Source organism: Epinephelus fuscoguttatus, linkage group LG8, assembly GCF_011397635.1.
Source record: "Epinephelus fuscoguttatus linkage group LG8, E.fuscoguttatus.final_Chr_v1".
Taxonomy (NCBI): Eukaryota; Metazoa; Chordata; class Actinopteri; order Perciformes; family Serranidae; genus Epinephelus; species Epinephelus fuscoguttatus.
This window is the reverse complement of record NC_064759.1, coordinates 21,308,583-21,328,295: the sequence shown is the minus strand read 5'-3', so window position 1 is coordinate 21,328,295 and position 19,713 is coordinate 21,308,583. Positions and strand designations below refer to the sequence as shown.

The window sequence follows — 19,713 nt, the reverse complement described above, 5'->3', positions numbered from 1 at the left end:
GACTCTTTTCTCTTCAGCACTCTGTTAACTTCATAACAAAACGTGTTACTGTATACAACTATTTTTTAGCCTGGACAGGTCATATCACAGACTATCACAGGGCTGACACATAGAGACAGACAACCATTCACACTCACATTCACACCTATGGCCAAGTTAGAGTCACCAGTTAACCTGCATGTCTTTGGACTGTGGGAGGAAACCGGAGCACCCAGAGAAAACCCACACTGACACGGGGAGAACATGCAAACTCTGCACAGAAGGGCTCCGCCGCCTTAGGGGAACCCTCTTGCTGTTAGGTGACAATGCTAACCACTGCAGCATTCATGTCGTCCATCTTTATTTTGCATTCTATGGTATGTACCCTGCTTCACCTTAAACTTTTCAGATTTGTTAATAATCATTGTGACACCTGAAACATCAGATACGCAGGAACATTCATCCATCCGTCTGAAAGCTGGAGCACCCACAGGAAACCCACGCTGACACGGGGAGAATGTGCAAACTCCACAAAGAGGGGCTCCCTCCTGGCATTGAACAAGGAACCCTCTTGCTGTGAGGCGACAGTGCTAACCACCACACCACCGTGCTGCCCCACGCAGGAACATGTTCTGGACAAAATTTGAAAAAATAGTATTGTTTGTTTATCATTTTTCGGGCAAACATAAACAACTTTGGTCATTTTTAGGCAACTCAAGGATTTTGCTGCGGTTCAAAAATGGATAAAAATTCAATTTATAGCGATCAAGCCTGGTTAATGGAGTTGAAGGTTAATTCACCACCCTTACCTCTAACAACCTTTAGTCCCACTGTGCTGTTATTCTACAGCCTCCCTAAATCTTTATAAAAGCAGCTACGTTTGCCCACTGGTACTTTATGGTCCACCTTACGTGGTTTCCAACAGACAGGTTTGTATTTTACTTACAGCTAACTTTGTCACATCAAAGTTACAGCAGTGTTCCCTTCACATCTTGACTGAAAGGACTCATATCTTCTTTTATATCTTTGTTGTAGTGAAGGAAGTTATTCACATTCCTTGTAGGGGCCCGACACTGTTTCCATTGGCTCACAGGCTTGGGGTCCCCTTAGGGGGGCCCACAGCCTGAATTGTGTTTTCACATTTGCAAAGCAGGACCAACTGCTTTACCATCCTCACATCAATGTTGTTTTGGCACAGCAAAGAAAGAACATACTGTACAACTGTAAGTAATATAACACTCACAGTGTGTGTAGGCTATACTTGAGCCTGTCGTCTACAGAAAGAGTTGCATGTGTAATTTAGTTGGGTTTTTTTCTACCTTTAATAATGACTTCCTCATACTGGTGCCTGTCAGTCTTTCCAAAATTAAGAAATATTCCTCTGTCCTCTTCTCAGCCGGCTCCCACTGTGCTCAGGATGTCATACAGAATGACGGGAGCAGGCGAGGTCTGAGGGTAATTGGCTTTGTGAAATCTGAGTCAAAATGCAAATTTATGTCAACATTTTTCGCATGTGCTTCTACTCTTATTGAATAACTTGGAACAACTGAGTACAAACAAACTGCAACTTGTGACAGGTCTATAAATAATATCTGTGAGTTGACTGAACCCCAGCTGAATTACTGATTGCAATCATGAATACCATTAATGAAGCTCCTGCAACTGCATATACAGTATCTGTTGTTTGGATCAGAGTTTTTAGTGTCACGCAGAGGCAATGTTTCTATGCTAATGTGGGAGCTGTACAATAACTGTCCTGAGGCATTCATTTCAGTGCAAATACTGTATGTCCACACGAAGAGGAGGAGGAGGACATGCTGATTAGAGCAACAATGTGGCATACTGTGCGAGGCTTAATTGTTTTGTACAAACAATAGCATATATTTAAGGGTATTATAAGCCATGTTGAATCGAGGTTTCCCTCAGGCCAAGACTAGACCTATTCTCTTTGTTCACTTACTTGTGTTATCTCTTTATATTGTTGTTCTCACTGTTTGCCGCAGCCAGCTGAAATAAAACTGGGACTATGCATCTATCTATCTATCTATCTATCTATCCATCCATCCATCCATCCATCCATCTATCCATCTATCTATCTATCTATCTACCTACCTACCTACCTATCTACCTATCTTCATGACTCATGAATTCTGCACCACTTTGCTAAAAATCAAAAATTAACATTCATAAATAACGGCCTAATGAGCCAGTGGTTAACACCATGAACATGACTGGCTCCAGGTTCCCTCCACTGTGTCAAATCTAATTAAAAGTGAATACTAAGTATTTACAAACAAATCACACCCTGTAAGTAACTAATGCTGGGCTTTGATTAGCTGACTCATTAATCAGTCCTCGATTTTCTTGCCTCTTCATCGTTCTCCATCTTTCATGTGAGGCAGATATGCAGTCAGTTAATCCCCAACTGTATTTATTGTTATTCTGTCCAAAACTATAAATCAGCAAATGGCGCTTTGTTACTTACAGTATGCACTCAGCAGTAAGAAAGCATTAATTGATTATTTGGGGAATAAAGAAACAAGTGTATCGGTCAAAAATAGAACAGTCCATCAGCTAATAGGAAATAATCATCTCAGGCATACAGTAAATATTGCAAGGATTGGACCCAACGGACGCTGCGGGAGCTGTATGTTGTTTTTCTGACCGTGGAGGTCTGCTAATATGATGCAACTTGACTGTAACAAAGGGCCAAATGTTAGGGAAGTATGCATAAATTTAGTAATCAAGTTTTCTGAGCGTTTCCACAGCTTCCACAGAAGGAGCCGGTGTCTGAGTCTGCTTTCATGCAATGATTATCTCACCATGTGAAAGGCCTTTTAAAGAAAATTAGATCCTCGCTATAAGCAACGGCTTTTTACTTTTAGTACCAGACGCAGCGCAGAGATGAAGAGAACATGTTTATAAATGGCTCATCAGTACTTCTGCATAAATATAAAGTGTCTTCCTACATGGGTTTATGTCGCCTGCCATTAAGTCAGCAGTGTGATTAAGTCAGATGGGGTGATCTCTGCAGTGTTGTTACAATCTGCTCTGACAATCCACCCAGTCCGCCCAGTCTGCCCACAACTTCTATGCGTGTGGGCAATTTTCTCACTTCCTCTTTACAGGCTTCCCCTCCTCTGGTGTGACAGTATTCATTTTCAGCAAGTGAGTAACATCTGCTTATCAGCAACACAACCTGTCATTCTACCTCGTTCTGTTTTCATTTACTGTCTCCAAAACCCGCGCACCAGAGCCCATATGGCTCCACCTGCCCCTCACTCACTTCCTCCCCCCTCCCTCCACCTCTGTCCCTGTAGTTATTATGCCCGCCTGTCCCCCCTGTGGACTGTTTTCTCCGAGTACTGCAGCAACACCGAACTGGCTATAAATCACATTGCATTATCACCGCGCCGTGCATCGCGTCGCGCTCTGCCCGCCCACCGCGCGCCTCCGATTGGCCAGCGCTGCTCCTCGGCCGGCCTCTCCGAGCGGGACATCGGTGCAATCATAAATCCCGCCTCCTTCCTTGGGCCCGGTGATTGGGAGAAAGGCTCTCTCCTTGAACTGTCAATCATGCTCTTTCTTGTGCGCCTCGCATTCACTGCTGCTCCCTGCGACGCGCTGAGTGCGGAGCGACGAGACGCGCTGCATACCAACAGAGACATACGGGAGCAGGCTAATTAAGCTCAAGTGGCGAGTTGCGACTGGTCAGGACGCACAGACCCCCATCCTGTTCTCTGACAATAAAAACACATTTCTGTCAAGTCACTGGACAGTTTCAATTTTACCTTTTTTTCTCTTCCCATGTATTTCCTAAAATATTTTCCTTCGCAGCACTGTGAGCCAAACTAAGTGTCTGGGATATTTGTTTTTTTTTCCTCTGCTCTGATATTTTTCTGGTTGGCAGAGTCTACACAGGAGAAGACAAACAGCTCTCTTCGGTTCCCTCTCCGACGCGGGTCATCAGAAGGAAAAGTCAACTGGATAAGACTGATGTTTTCGTCCAGTCACATGTAGAAGCGTTGGACTATTGCTGTTGACATCCATCCTCTGGGTCTTTTTTATACATATATATACAGATTCCCCGCAACGGCACCATAAAGGAGGAATACCAAGGCTGCAAAAACAAGCAGAAAATCAATCAGAACTCCATCATGGGCTGCCCCCTCTTGCGGAACGCGTTTGCTGGTTTGATGCTGGTTCTGCTGTCGAAAGGTAAGTTCTTACCAGCTACTTTAGCGATGTGCTGGCGGTTCTGTGCTGCTGCGCCTCTACGCATGTATCTTTCATTTTCTGAAAACGGTTGTGGAGGTGAATACTAATGATGAGGAGGGGGGTTGTGCAGGGGGGGGGGGGGGTGTCTACCTGCCTGTGAATCACGCGTGTCTGCTGTGCTATACTGCGCTCCAGCTTCCCATTTGCTCACACGGAGATAAATGAAGAGAGAGGGGGATGCTCTGTATGCGTGTGTGTGTGTGTGTGTGTGTGTGTGTGTGTGTGTGTGTGCACGCGTCTGGCTGCGTGCATGAGTGCGTGCGTGCGAGCGCAGCGCCAGGTTCATCTCCAAGCCAACCTCGTGGTTCAGTGTAAGCAACGAGTGATGCATGTTAAGATGTTTACTATGGAAAAAAAATAGACTCCCATTCCCGGTCTTGTGTGAACATTCCTTTACGTGACTTGAATGGCCTGGTATCCCACGCACACGACGCATCACCAGTGCTGGGGGGGAGGGGGGGGGGGGGGGGGGGTTGTGGGTGCTGATGGTGTTGGTGGTGGTGGTGGTGGTGGTGGAGGGGGTTAACGTAAGTATAGATAGAAGCATTGCAGGGAGACTCGGGAGAGAAAGACAGTGTTTTGTTCTGTCTCTTCAAAACCAAGGTCGAGAGAGAGAGAGACAGAGGGAGATAAATGGAGAAGGATGGACAGTTTTTTTTGGGAGGGGAGGGGGGCTGAGGAGGTCAAACATGCACAGGGTAGTGAAGTCTAAATTTCCTATTTCATCCCTGCAATAAAACATCTTCCCCACAGCTCAACAAAAGAGACAAACACACTTTATTCATTGGCTCTTCTACAGTGTCGAGATAACTCGCATGAGCACAAGATTCAGATGGCACTCTAAACTGCTTCATTATGAATAACACAAGCAGACAGTGTTGTTGTGTTGTTATTGTCCATGGGGAACGCTGACCAGGGAGTACTTAAAATCCTCCTGCATTTTTCATTATGTCATCCGCTAATATTCTCACCATGCTATGGGATGTCCCACCATATATTACTTGTGCACAGCATCCTCACCATCGACTCTAATTTCCCCTCTCCCATCTAGCATGAGCACGCACACACAAATACACACACCTGGCTCAATTAGTCCTGCCTTCATCCTGTGGGAAATCAGTATATAAATAAATTACTCCGGCCCTTAATAACAATAATTGATGTGTCAGTGCAATAAGATGTGAGGTTAACAACGTGCAGATGCAGACGGGCTATAGCCTCCTGCTCCTGAGCTCCTCGTGGGCAGGAGAGCCCAGCTGGTCATGGTTGGCTTGCCACAGCAAGCCCCTTCTCCACACCAGGCAGAGAGCAGACGGACAGCCCTGCAGGACGTACACAGCACACAAACACAACGGGCTCAGCACCACACAAACCAACCCTGCAACCACACTGAGTCTCATTTCAGCTCTCAGCCCTCCGAATTTGTAACCTGTGGGTTTCTTTGCAATGTGAAGGTGTGACCAATCATGTAAGCCACAGTTGAGGAATGATTGGATATTGATGTGAGTTGTGCACATTGCAGCACATGTGAATCAGATTCATCTTGGAGAGGGATCCCGCTTGCTGCTCTGAGTTGCTGTAGGTCCACAACACGTCTGTCTTTTAAGCTAGAAAGCATGCATTATAAAGGAAGTACATGACTGTTAAAAGGGCACCGTCCGCTGCTGATAAATCATGCAGCACTGAAATAATCCTTTGTATCTGTGCCTCTGAGAGTCAGGCCACTGTGGTATGTGGTCGCTTAAATGCCTCACCACCACTGTTTAGTAGATTGTCTGAGTTATTATTGCCTAGTTAATGATGAATAAGACAAATTCCCCCAAATGACTGCACAGGATTTATTCACCTGAAGATATTTCTTCCCCCTGACAGTGATTATCACTCATTTAGCCACTTCACATTAAGCACAACAAATATTTATTAAGAGAGAGCACCATTTTATCTCTCATTCCCTCAGAAACAGATAGTCAAATGTGTTTTCAGACCTGTACAATGCCAACCAGGTTGAAAAAGCGCTTTGTCTTTGCTGCAAAACACAATTAGGCTATTCAAAGGTTTCCTACTGGCTTGGTGTGTGAATGTACAAGCCACTCCATGGGTGCGATGGCCAGCTCCTGGCATGCTGTCATGCCTCTTCTCTTCCACATTTATTCTCCCTTTTCTTTCACTTAAAATGTCTGAAAACCATTATGCTAGAAAGGTGGATGGCCAAGCGCCCGCTCGTACATACAGTGAAATATCTGTGTATTTCTGGCACACAAGCTGTCTGCAATTAACCAAAACCTGTTTCATCTATTAGACCAGACACTGTTAGGCTTATGGAACATTAAAGCCGTGAATGTATTCACACACACACACACACACACACACACACACTCCTCCAAACGAAATTAAGCAATTTACCCTCTGCTCAAAGGATTTCTGTTGTGACAGAAACCTGCAAGATCTGATAATGAGAATAATGCCGTCATTGATTCAGTGAAAAATGAAGATGACAAGAGAAATTGCTTCCGCTTACGGGGCTACATAGATCACAGCAGAGGACGTTTAAGGTTATATATCAAAGGAAATTATTTTAATGCTACATTTAGATGTTTAAGAAACAGTTTTCTGCTTTACAGATATCCATTAATGCAGCTATTAGAGGAAATCCCACTTTCACACTGTACATGTATGTCACTAATGTTGAAACAGTCCAACAGATGGGTCTTCCCACCAACATGCACCGCTGTGATGGAGGCTCTGGTAAGAGGAAGTGTACAAGGCAGGAATACAGGTGAAAACAGGTGGGGTCGTGTTGTAGCTCGCCATCCTTCTTGATTCAGTAACATATGGGGGCCAAGTGGGGTCAATGCGCATTGCACATGTTAGCACGTAGCCACCCTCTTTCGTCTCACCCTCTCACACTCACACAGAGACACACACACACACACACACACACACACAAACACACTCACACACACACTCGACTGGATCACCAGTCTTGGCTTGGAGATGAAGAGAAGGGAGATGCCAGCATCAACAGATGCCTTGCGCTCCTATTCTGGAGGGGACTCTGCTTTTTCTCCCTGCCTTTGAAATCCATGGTTTCTGTGTGCTGTTGTTCTCCATGTTTGGCTTAGAAATGCTCTGCCATTTTGGCAGGTTTTATTTATCTGCAAGTGTTGGAGTGAGAGGGCCTGGATTTTGTCTCGAGAGCCCTGGGGGATAAGGGTTGGAGGTTTAACCAGCCTGGAGAGGGTCTGTGGTCTGAATGTTTTCCCCTTGGGTGTCACTTTTTTCTATTTCTCTTGCTGCTCTGTGGTGGCCTGTGGAGCTGTGCATCCAACACCCTCTGCTGAATCTATTCCTCGCACATAGTGGGGACAAGATAGTACCTTGAGAAAATCTAGCTGTGTTTTGACCTAGGACTGGCAAAGGCAGTGATGTGATGGAAAATGTATCAGTGAGTTTGATGGTGTATGGAAACTGCATTTGAATTAATAGCTGAGAAGTGATATTAAAATTAAAGCACGTTGTCGCCCTAATAAAGGATGGCCGAGTAAAGTATGATGTGTTGGAGAGGAGCTGTGAGGTGTGTTTTAATTTTGATTTATATTTGATATCTTCCAGTGTTGTTTGGAGGACGGAAGTTAAGAAGTGTTGTTTAGAGTGAAATCAGAGAGTGAAAACAATGTTGAGATTTCCTAATCTTAAAGAAGCAGTGTGTCAGATTCAGAGGTATCTCGAGGTGAGGATTGCAGATTGCAACCAGCTGAAACTTCTCTGATGTGCAAAGCATATGAATTTACAGTTAGGATTCCTCCAGTGTTCACTGTTTAGGGGGTTTTAATCAAGAGCCAAATCATCCTCAGAGGTCTCTTCCTTTCCAAAACGGACCTGGCGATTTTAAACCGGTAAAAAAAAAAAAAAATCATAATGAAGCAGTTTCATGTTTATAAAAATCAGTTTTTCTCACGGTGTTCGGTTCGTTGTGAAAGGACTGCTAACTATAGTGGCTGACACGAAAACATGAATGACCCTATCTAGAGTCAGTGTTTGGTTTGTCCATTTTGGGCTACTGTAGAAACATGGTGGTGCAACATGTCCGACTCTGTGGACGAGTCCCCTGTGTAGTTACAAACCACTCATTCTAAGGTAACAAAAACATTCTTGTTTTCAGGTGATTATACATTCAAGAAAATATACTCATTATATTGCATTTAATTTCTGACTTCATGCCCCTCTAAATCCTACACACTGGACCTTTGAGACAGCTCAAACATTTTGAAAATGTAGTTTTTGAAAAGAGTCCAATACCACCCACTGGAGATTTAGTAGAATCACTTCAATTATCTGACTTAAATAACACATTTTAAGTGCTGTTGTACCATTACTTTGGCCTTCTGAATACAGTGCAGAGAATCGTGTCATACCTAACAACCATTTACAGTACTCTCACTGGATTTCAAAGTGTCGTGGATCCACATCAAGGCCTGTAAAATACAACCAGTTCACTTCAGTTCAGTCTTTATTGTCCTGAATGGGAAAATTGGCTTGCAGCATGGCCAAAACAGACACACCAGAGCAGACTCATCCATCAGTAAAACAGATTAAAAAAGAAATGTGATTTAGAACGAGTAAGACAATAACCATAAAACAATGACAAGCAGTGAGTACGAGAACAAGACAATAGGACAAAAAGACAGTCTTTTTGGTAGCTATAAAGGTTGTGAATTAAGTGAGCTTGTACAAAGAAATGTTTGAATCTATTGCACTTGGCTCTGGAGAGTCTGTTCCTCTGTCCTAAAGCAAGCAGCTCAAACTCCTTACTTTCGGGTTGGTAGATATCAGTGGCAATAAAAAGACCAGAACAGTGAGGGATGTTGAGTAGTATTCATTATCATGCCCTCACTCCGTAGGTTTTGCAGCATTTCCAATTACAAGGCCAGACAGAGATGAATAACCCCTGAGCTGGTGACCCCACGACCTGCCAGGCTGAAACTGAACTCTGCATCTCGTAGAGTTAGCAGCTATCTGGCCAGAGTGGTGACTGAGAGGTCACAGGTTCAAATCCTTTGAGGATGGTTAGCCACAGTTGCTGCAGACGATAGGGGGGCGCGGCACAACCTCACTGCCCTCGAGATTTCTCCTGTCGGTTTTGATAAACACTTCACTGGGCTTCACATATTGGTTCGGGGGTTTGGCAATTACACATAGTGTCAGTGTCATAAATAATGATTACAGCACGGCTTGTTTGCAATTATAATTACAGTTATAATATATGGAGTTCAGTGTAATGGAAAGGAACTAGGACAGCTCTCAGCTCGGGACAGGTAGTTTTACTGCGTTTAATTACTGTGGTAATTCGCTTCGTTACAACCTCCCCCCGTCCTCCCCGCGTCCCAGTCCCTCCTTATAGACCTGCGTCGGTCCGGTGTGGATATGAACATTGGTTGCGAGTTCTCACTGAAACAAATTTAAAAAAGCCTATGTTTTATTTCGTGCAGAGGAAGGATCATTCAAGAGGGAGCAGAGTGGCTGTAGAAGCAGGAATAAGTGGTGGCTCGTGTACTCACATCAACCACCGCCTACGCAGGCACACACACACATCTCTCACAGGGAAATAAACGTATGCATGCATACACTGTGGAATAGCTCCTTTACATGGGCCGGTGGGAAGATGAATTTCAGCAATTCCCCCTCTAAAGGTGTGAGAGGTAAATCAATGGAAAGCCAATGGAGCCCAGCCACGAGGGAGACGAGGGGACATCTTTATATATACACACACATCAGCTTGGATATTAATAACTCTCATTGATCTCTTTTCAATAGTGTTCATATAGAGAAAATCGAATGAGTCTCAGCAGTGCAAATTTCTTCCCTCTGGTTCTCAAGGCTTCAGTCCATGCTGCAGATTGAGCTATCTGCAGGGAGAAAGAGAGAAGGAGAAAAAGATGTTTTCTTGTTTGGTGATGTGCAGATGTTACACATTTAAGGGGAATGAATACTGTTAGAGGGGGAGAGAGCGCACTGTGTGATTTTTTCCCTCTATTCCTCTTCCTTCTAGTCTTTTTTGTGCCAGGGAGTTAGCATCATTGGAAACACAATTCAGATTAGTGCAGGCGGCTTGTCCTAGGGGAGCCGGGAGGGACGAGGGTCCCGCTTCTCTCCCTGTCCTCATTACCAAAAGACAAGGAGCTCGCCGGCAAATCAATGGAAAAGGCTTAGGCACTAATGCAGGCCATGCCTGGTGATGGGACTTAGCTTTTTGCGTGTGTGTGTGTGTGTGTGTGTGTGTGTGTGTGTGTGTGTGCGCGCGCGTGCGTTTTTGTGTCTCAGTGTGTGCGTGTTTATGTGTGTGATACTTCCCTTATGTGTGTATGTGGGTGTGTGCAAGTTTAATCATTTGTGCTACGACAGAAGGCTGGAGAAAAACATTAGTTTCAAACGACTGCTGAATTGCTCGCCGTCGGAGTAACCTCAAAACTCCCGGTTAACTGCGCTGATATTTACCACGGGGACATACGATAGCACGGAAGCCCTTTAATTACGCAGAGATAACGTCAGATTCATCAGTGAATCCATTTAGTCCAGTACTAACACTGTTACCATTGTAATTATAATTGCTCAGGGCATTGTTGCCATGACTACTACTACTTCAATAGCCTGCAGTTGTGTACAACTTCCTTTACACCGCGAAAAAAAAGAGCAGCACCTTGGTGTTTCCTGTCAACAACCCCCTGCAGCGGATGCCGGCATCAAAATATGCCAAACAATCCACCTGTCTCACGGCTCAATCTGTGCCGCATCTGTTCTCGCTCTAGCTGATGCTGTTGTTCTCACATTTGCCTTCATCCCATCCTCTTGTTTTGTTTACACAGGTAAAACTACTGGGCGCAACAAAAGCTAAATAATGGTTTCATGTTGTGGATTTTCAGCCCCTCCACCGCCTCTGACATCTCATGGTGCTGGAGGTGTTTCTGGGTCTTCGCGGAGGGGAAGGGAGGGCACGAAGGAAGAGAGGGAAATAAATAAAACTGTGGAAAACAGATCAATAAATATTTCAGCAGCTGCTCCCTTCACAGACTCCTCCTGAAGCCATAAGAGGTGGAGAGAGATAGAGAGAGGGAGGGAGGGATGGATAAAGTGCAAGAAAGGGAGAGAGAACAGGGGTAATTGTGTTCCAGACTCTCATTCACAGTGAGCGAGAGAGATGGAGGGTGAAAGAGAGAGACAGAGAATGGGGATAATTGTGTCCCAGACTTTAATAGACAGAGAGAGAAGGCATGAGTGAGGGGTGGAGAAGCGACACGGGATGTGCTAACGAGCACCACATACCAACATTGTCTCCTATGGGAACAAAAAAAGGCATATGAGAGGCTGGGTCCCTGGACTTTGGCACTACATAATAGTGACTGTAAGAATCTCTCTCTTCCTGACTTTCACATAATTCTAATTCCTGTCAGGAGTTAGCGACAGACCGTGTGGGTGTGTAGTTTGTGCAGCGAGCAGTTCTAAATGATAATGAGCCGGTCAGCAGCTGAGACGGCTAACGTGTTGCTGCTGCAGGCGTGGCCGGTGTCAATGCCACCATGCTCCACAATCATTAGCTGATATGTTTCTCACATTGCCGTGAAATCTGCACACACAAAGACGCACCTTACATGCAGAGTGTATAGTGTGGTATGTATGTTTAATGCAGGGAGTGAGAGGCAGCGGGGGGGTGGGTGGAGAAGACAGAGAGAGCTTATGAGGGTGGACAGGCTGGAGAGATGGAGGAGTTATGAAAAAATGATTGAAGGAGGGCTGCTGGGAGGAAGCAAGGGAAGAGAGACAGATGGTGTGAGGGAGGAAGGGGGAGGAGGGATTCAAAGACCCGCAACAGGCAGTGATCGAGATGGATTGATTTTGCAGGCAGATGATTAGGTGGAATAAAAAACATGGCAGGTTTATCCTGCCAATGAAAACTGTGTTTGGGTGATATTGCTGTGAGTGGGAGTAGTAAAATTGTTTCAGGGTCACTTGATGTGTGATATTGCGGCATTAAGGAGCTGGTGCTAATGTGATCCGCCACTGGTTAGGGAGTCATTCCAGCGAGACAGCACACCTCTAATAAGACGCTCATGCAGTGTGCCCACATCATAATGAGTGGTTTGGAGCTTGTCAAGAATCCACAGGTTACATAAAATATTATATTTAGACACTCTTTAAAATTGCCAGCACACACAGCAATCAAAGACTAACAGTACATGTTTTGGTTGCTATTCATAAAGCCACATAATTAGGGAAAACAAACCATGCCGATGCCCAGTGGAAGTCGGTGCTTGGCGTAGTCGTTGCCCTTCCCTCAGAGCTTATGCTGAGATTTAGAGATATGCCACAATTGTCCTCTCGTTTAAGGCCGGCACGCGGCTCCAGCTCCAGCTGGGAAGGTGCTGCTGGGATTTTCTTGTAATAAAGTGTCCATATTAGCGTGACATCCTGACAGTAAGACTCAGTTAAGGAGAATTTCACCAAGGATTTGGCTGTGACAGCCCATAAATGGACTTTAAGGAAATGTTCCAGTGTCTTTGATTCCTTTCACTACATCCTCCGGGTATCGCGTGTTAAAAGTTACTGTACAGATTTTGAAGCAAAAGATCACAGGAATATTTTTTTTGAACAAAATATCAAATTTGTGATATTACGGTCCTATTGTTGTAATTGGGATGTTAGGTGAGATTTCATCAAACGTTTCTGCTGCAATAGACCATTAATTGGGTTTGGGAGAAGACGCTGCTGTGTTATTGTGTTATGATATTTCACTAATTAGATGTGGGGTTGGATAATGCTGAAAGCCTGTGCTACTTTTCCCAGTTTTGCAAAGCAGTGAGTGAAATTCCATTAGTGCTTGGACCTGCATGGGGCGGTTGTGAGCGCAATATTCAGCTCAGACATTATTTAGGACATTTCAAGGATATGGTGTGCTTCTAAATTGTGCTTCAATCACATTGTGTTCCTTCATTCATTGAGGGATGTGGGTGAATAGTGCTAGTCTAATTTGTTTTGTAATATCATTCTTGGGGTGCCAGCATGATTCCCAAATTCCACTCATGTATCATTTTACTTCAGACATTTCAAGGCTGTGGTTCACTTTAAAAAACACATGTCAATTATTTCCTCTTGTGTTAGAGCAGCACTACATTTGAAAGAATTTGGCCAAATTGGACTCATTAAAATGCATAATATTATTCCAGAGATTCAAGTCAAATTTCCAATTAAAATTCCTCATCATTCTGTCCTTGTTAAGCCACTGTTTACTCCTATTTTCAGCACTTATTCCAATAGAAGAACGCATGTAAGTGTATCAACAGAAAATCATTTCCGCAACACAATATCCCCAGACTGTTCTGGGTTAAAGAAGTATTTCACTGCAGAAAAGATTATCCTTTCATAAACCTGGGCTGACTATGCAGTAGAAAGACACAAATATTTTTAAAACTGGTGCTGCATGAATAGAGAGGCATTTTGCTTTTGCTCAAGAGGTAGAAAACCTACAACTACCAGAATGCACTGCACTGGACCAATAAATGCTTTGTGAAAACTGTAAAGGTTCATAGACATGTCAATTGTTTTTTGCTAGTCAACCATGATTAGCTCAAGTGTGTTTACATTGCCTAAATTAGCCTAGCAGCTAGCGGACTTTCCTCCATTCATAACAAAATGACATGTATTATTTATACTTTTTCTTATTCACCACTGGTTAAAGTCACTGTATCATACATTGTTAAAATAAAGTTGCCAATGTTGTTGTAGTGAGAAGTTAACAGAAGGAGATGCCGACCAGGCAGGTAGTGTTACGTTGCGTTTTATCTTGTAACTGTATTGTTTACAGATGTCATGTGCTTTGTCTGTTGACCCATATTCTTTCCAAAATTAAAAATATTTCCACACTGCTAATTTATTTCTGAGTAAATAATGTTACCCTCATCTCTTTCTCTTTGCTGCTGTTTGATGGTGACGCAGACTTTCAAAATAAAAGGGTATCCTGAAGGTGACAATATAGATCGATGTTTTCACTTTGCATTGATGATACTGGATTGTTGATCACTGAATCGATAAATCAGTCCAGATCGATGGATCATTACACCCCTAACTGTTATGATACAAAGCTGGTTGGAAATTACAAGTATCCATTTAATGCTAGGTTTGATATACCAATCAAATACGTAGTGCTGGAAGTGCCCAGTCAGTTTAGCTCATAAAAACAAAAGCATTTTAGAAGATCTCCCCTTTAGAAATGACTCTGTGAAATCATTTTGTCACAGCAGCAGAACATCGCACTCTCTCTCCCCATCAAGTGGGAACTGACTGCATCGATGTGACCTTTATCTGGCCAGCAGACCTCCAATTCCATTAAGAAATAATGAAGGTGTCAGAAAAGGGCAATTAGCTGCTTAATGTTGGGCAACAGTACTCTAATACAACATGTTTTTGCTGACAAGTCAATATCTATACCTGACAACAACCGCTGTACTTTTAAGACACAGTAAGAGTTATTGGAGTTGTTGACATTATAGAAATGAAGTTGGTGATTTATGTTGCAATGAACCTGTTTTACTGCCTCTTTAAAATCAAAACCGTTATGCATGTCTGCTGCGATCGACAGGACAAAAAAAATTCAGTGATTGAGGTGCCTTTAAATGGTACTATGAGATGAAAAATCTAGACGTAGACTGAGTAATGATGTGATGAGAGGCCACCAACACAAAATAAAACATGAAAAGGTTCAAGATTAAAAAAGAAGACTTTCACAAAACAACAAAATAAAATCAGCCTGTTGTCAGAGCAAGACCCACAGTACTGAAATTTAAATCAGCTGATATCTGAAGCATAGAAGATAAACAACCCAACTCACCACTTGTTATTAAGCTTCATGTTGCCGTATTTATCGTAAATATCTGCTTTATCAAACCTGCCGTTACCTTTGTTTGTTATTTCAGGTTTGACAGCTGTAATCAGAATTGATCTGTATACTGCGGGGAGGCAGCTAAATCAGACATGACAAATGTGGGGCAGACAGTGCAGGTGTTTTCTCAATCAGGCCGACGTGATTGATCCTCTCTTGAATCCATCATGATCAAGTCATATTGACATTGGGCTTCTATTAAGATTTTTTTTGAAGGTAAGAGAAAAGAATGATAGCAGCTTATCCACGTCAGTGCAAAAAGTTTTAGCAAAAAAATAAAATAAAAATCAAGTCAGCCCTGTGAAGCATTTATAAATACAAAATGTTGGAAGGACTTCTGCTGCTGCGATTGATTTTCCTTTAATTAGATTTTTTTAACCACACTGGTTTTGTGTGGTGAATTAATGTGAAGAGTTATGATGGCGGGGGAAGACTTGCCTTAAGGTTCAATTATTTCAGACTGTTAAAGCAATGACATCATATGTGTAATAGATTGCACTTGATTAAAGCATGTTTTGCTTCTTAAATTTGGTATAGTGCTGAATACGATGCACTTGAGCAAATATATTTGATATCATGCACTGAATAAGAAACGCTTTAGCCAATGTCTGTTATTTAATGTTTCATTTCTGCTCCCTTCATCACAGCGAGGTTTTTATTCTCAAGTATATAGATGTCCGTTGTCAGCAGTTTGACAGTACAGTTTGATGTAGCGGAGTGATTTTTTTTTTTCTTAAAGCAGGGACTTCTAAATGAGCAGAGATTCTCTTTCAGTGTGCTGTACAGGCTGAACGCGAAGATGGCACAACACGAGTTGTCAAGCCATATACTGTAGACTGAATGGCTTTGAAATACTGTGTCTTTGAAACTGCAACATTTCAATTCAGAGGACAGCAATTACACAGTCAAACATAGAAGTGGATAGAATTGCATTACAGTAGCGTCACATTTATTATAATGTAAAAACCCAGCCAGTTTGTGTTCTATAAGTTATGGTTTGGTGCTCAGCCCCGGGGACCCCCCGGCCATCTGACTGTGCCCACTCACCCATTGCTACTTCCTGCTCTCAGCTCACACTTAAAGACACAAGCGAGCAACCTAAGGCCATCTGTTTGCTTTTACTGGGGCAATTTGTTGCCTCCAGGGACATGGACATATGTGATATAAAAAAAGTACCGTCAGAGCTGTCAACCCTCAGAGGTCTGGCCTGATTACCTGGAGAATATCACATCTTCACAACTCATAAGGTAACAAAAGCTGTGCGTCCCCTGCTGCGGTGCCCGCCATTGTCCTTTGCAGCAAATTTAATGGGAATGATATAAATAACTCAGGCCTTGCTCGTTAAAAGATGACACCATCTAATAGTTTGTCATGTGAATAGTATATCACCAAAGATGTTGGAGAATATACTCTCCATATCGACAGGCTGAAGTCACAGAGGGCAGGGCAATGTGGATGTTATCGGCGCAACAAAAATAATAGCAATAGTTATATATATATATATATAATACAGAGTTTTCTATAAACTAATCAAACTGTATTTGACTTTGACATTACATCAGACAAAACCATGCCATTTTATTCTGTTCATTTTTCATTAAGGTTGCCTCAGGCCCTGACCACACAGAAAGCGTTTTAGCAGCTGGAGGTGCCCTTTTGTAAATGTTTTTAATAAGAGTGAAGCTTTTTGCTTGCGTTTTCTGCGTTGGGATGCACCTCGTGTTCCGCGCTCTAAGCACCTGCCGTTTATGCTGGAGCACTCTGAACTTCTCGAGTAGAAAAAACTTCAGCTAAGAGTGGAAAAGCGCCCCACATCATCTCTTTTGTAGTCATCTTTTTTCATTGTCCAATCAGATGATTTGAGAGGCGGGCCTTCAGTGATAGTCACGACAACAAGTTTACAGTTGGTAAACGATAGAGGAGAAACTGGTGGTAGCAGCTGCTGGATACACAGAGCTCTATGGCCGCAGCAGGCTGTCAAACTGCCCGTGAGTCATCCTGAAATATTCCTGGAAACGGCCATCATCGCAGCAAAGCTCCCGGACCGACTGGAGATACTCCCCATGATCCACTCTCTTCTTTAGACTCTCATGTACGCACACAGATCTCCGTTTCCCTGTGCCCAACAAACTATTTAGTGACAGCCTCTCACCCTCAACCAGAGCTACAGCAAGTACCCTCTGCCTCAACATTTTCGGGACTAGATACTAATTAGTGGGGGGAAAAATGGTAGCTTGATTATATGGAAAGGTTAGTGTAAGAATGTGCTGGAGTGGTTGCCTGACAACAATAAAAAGGCGCAGCAAGAATTTTTTTCTTCTCTTCTAGTGGCATTCAATTAAAAAGAAAAAAGGTAGCGCAGTGCACCTCGCATTTTGTAACCTGCAAAATGCTTTCTGTGTGACTGGGGCCTTATTTTGTACCGGCTTAAATTGTTAAATGATAACACAAAATGAACATATTGCACACACGAACACATTGGGCGTATTTGTTAATGGTCACTCTGAGCACTCAGAGCGCACTCTGGCACAACCACTCAGTCACAGTGCTGTTGGAATATGTATACCATTGGATTAGTCAGAGCACCACAGTCTCAGAGTGCAGACCGAACTCTGGGGACAGATGGAGCATCAGAGTGCCAAGCGTAGCGAAAGTGGAACTTAACCTTCATATAGAAATAGAACGCTCTCTTTCTTATAACAACATTGCACTCAATTTAGTGTGTATCGGGGTTTTTTCAAACTACTTTGAATTAGACTGGCTGTGTTCCCATGGAAACCACACCCCCTGCAGTCCAGCACAGGGTGTAACCTGTTGAATGGCAGCAACAGAAAGTTTGCCTTCACTCACATCTGCAGCAGTTGCTCCTTTAATCCATCAACCTAAACAGCTCTGATCGATACAACCGCAATCTGATCAACTGATCAATTCACCAACCCAGGACTGAAACTCAGTAAGTTGCTGCTGAAAAAAAAACAAAAAAAACATGAAGAGTTACACCTGTGTTGACACAGAAAAACAAAAAGCTCAGGTCCTGGTCCAATTTCTAAAAAAGTTGATATACGATATGGTTAATGGTAAATGGACTGCACTTGTATAGCGCCTTTCTCATCTTCCGACCACTCAAAGCGCTTTTACACTACGTCACATTCACCCATTCACTCACTGGTGGTCGAGGCTACCACACATTGTGCTACCTGTTCTTCAATAACAACAAATGGTATGATGGTACCTCAAGAAATCTCTATTGTCCCAAAAGTTGACACATGTTGCTAACGATTGGTAACATATTTTTATTCTCTTACAAAAGTTTGTGCAAACAGGATTTGCATTTAATATTGGGTTATGATTATTATTATAAATTCATTATTAAACTAAAAGGGATGCTGGCCTCAGACTGAGGTTCACTTGCTAACCATTTCATAGACTCAGATGTGATCCATGATTGCAGTGATTCTGTCTTGGCGCTCCTTTGAACCGACTGTAATGTTGCTGTTAGAAAGCCAGTGAGGGGTCCGTGTGTATTGGAGCGGACACACTGTGAAAATAATATTCTCAATTTTACATTTGTAGTGAACATTGTACATTACATTGTAGAAACAATTTCACAGACACACCCTACAGAGGCCCTGGACCCCCTGTTACAAACCGCAAAGTCAGAGTGACATTGAACAGATTTTGGGGAACTGAGGAATCCAGTCTGACAGAAAGTTAGGGTGCGGCAACACCTGTAATGGCTCCTGCATGTAAGGAAGTGGAATGTGAGAGGAATGCTGCATTACAGGAGGTAATTGGCTGGGCTGGAAAGGGTAAGGCCACTCCTGGGATGGACTGTGCTTTGCACAAAGGATGGATGAGCTAGATAGAGTTGGTTGACACAGAAGCACACCATATGGAGGGCTGTGTCTGGCTGTGGTTGGTTGTTTTATTTATTAGATCTGCCAGGTTGGTTGCCACATTCATTTCATGCCTGTGTTACTCCACCTGCGCATTCAGTTGAAGCTGCTGATTTTAAGTAGCTTCATAATCGGCAAACACTTGCTTTCCCTCAAACTGCAGGAAAAAAAAATTAATAAAGCTACTAATGTGGGTTTTATTGTAATTACAAGTGATAAATAATAGGTTTAATTTCCCCGTATTGGCTTTAAGCAGTAAGCTTTTGATCTTTCGCACACACTGGCCTTTTGATCTCATATATTCCCTTTCAGATATTCTGGGTTGTGTCGTTGAATACAGATGCGCTTTAATATAACCACAAAACCCTGATTTTTACAACATAACTTAAGGTGACAAATCAGCTCAGCAGCACTGACTAATATTAGCTTACATCATGTTCCCTTAAATGTTAGCTTGATTTCTCACCAGTGTTCCTTGTCATTACTCATCATAATGTCAATCACCTCTGAGTCACTGATTGATGGAAGGAGAATTTGTTGGAGTGAAAATAAAACTTTTAAGGACTAAATGTATTGAATATGACAGCCCTCCGTTTCCAAAATAAGACACAAAGGAAATATTTAAGTGTT

At 43.0% G+C, this 19,713-nt stretch overlaps 1 protein-coding gene across 1 annotated transcript in view; it reads left to right on the top strand.

The window, feature by feature from the left end:
• Positions 1-3,597: 3,597 nt before the first annotated feature.
• Positions 3,598-19,713, top strand: part of iglon5 (IgLON family member 5) — a 136,669-nt gene continuing 120,553 nt past the window's right edge. Inside the window, exon 1 of the mRNA XM_049584015.1 lies at positions 3,598-4,197. Within this exon, the coding sequence (XP_049439972.1) occupies positions 4,137-4,197 (61 nt within the window). The 5' untranslated portion in view covers positions 3,598-4,136. The remainder of the gene's footprint in view (positions 4,198-19,713) is intronic.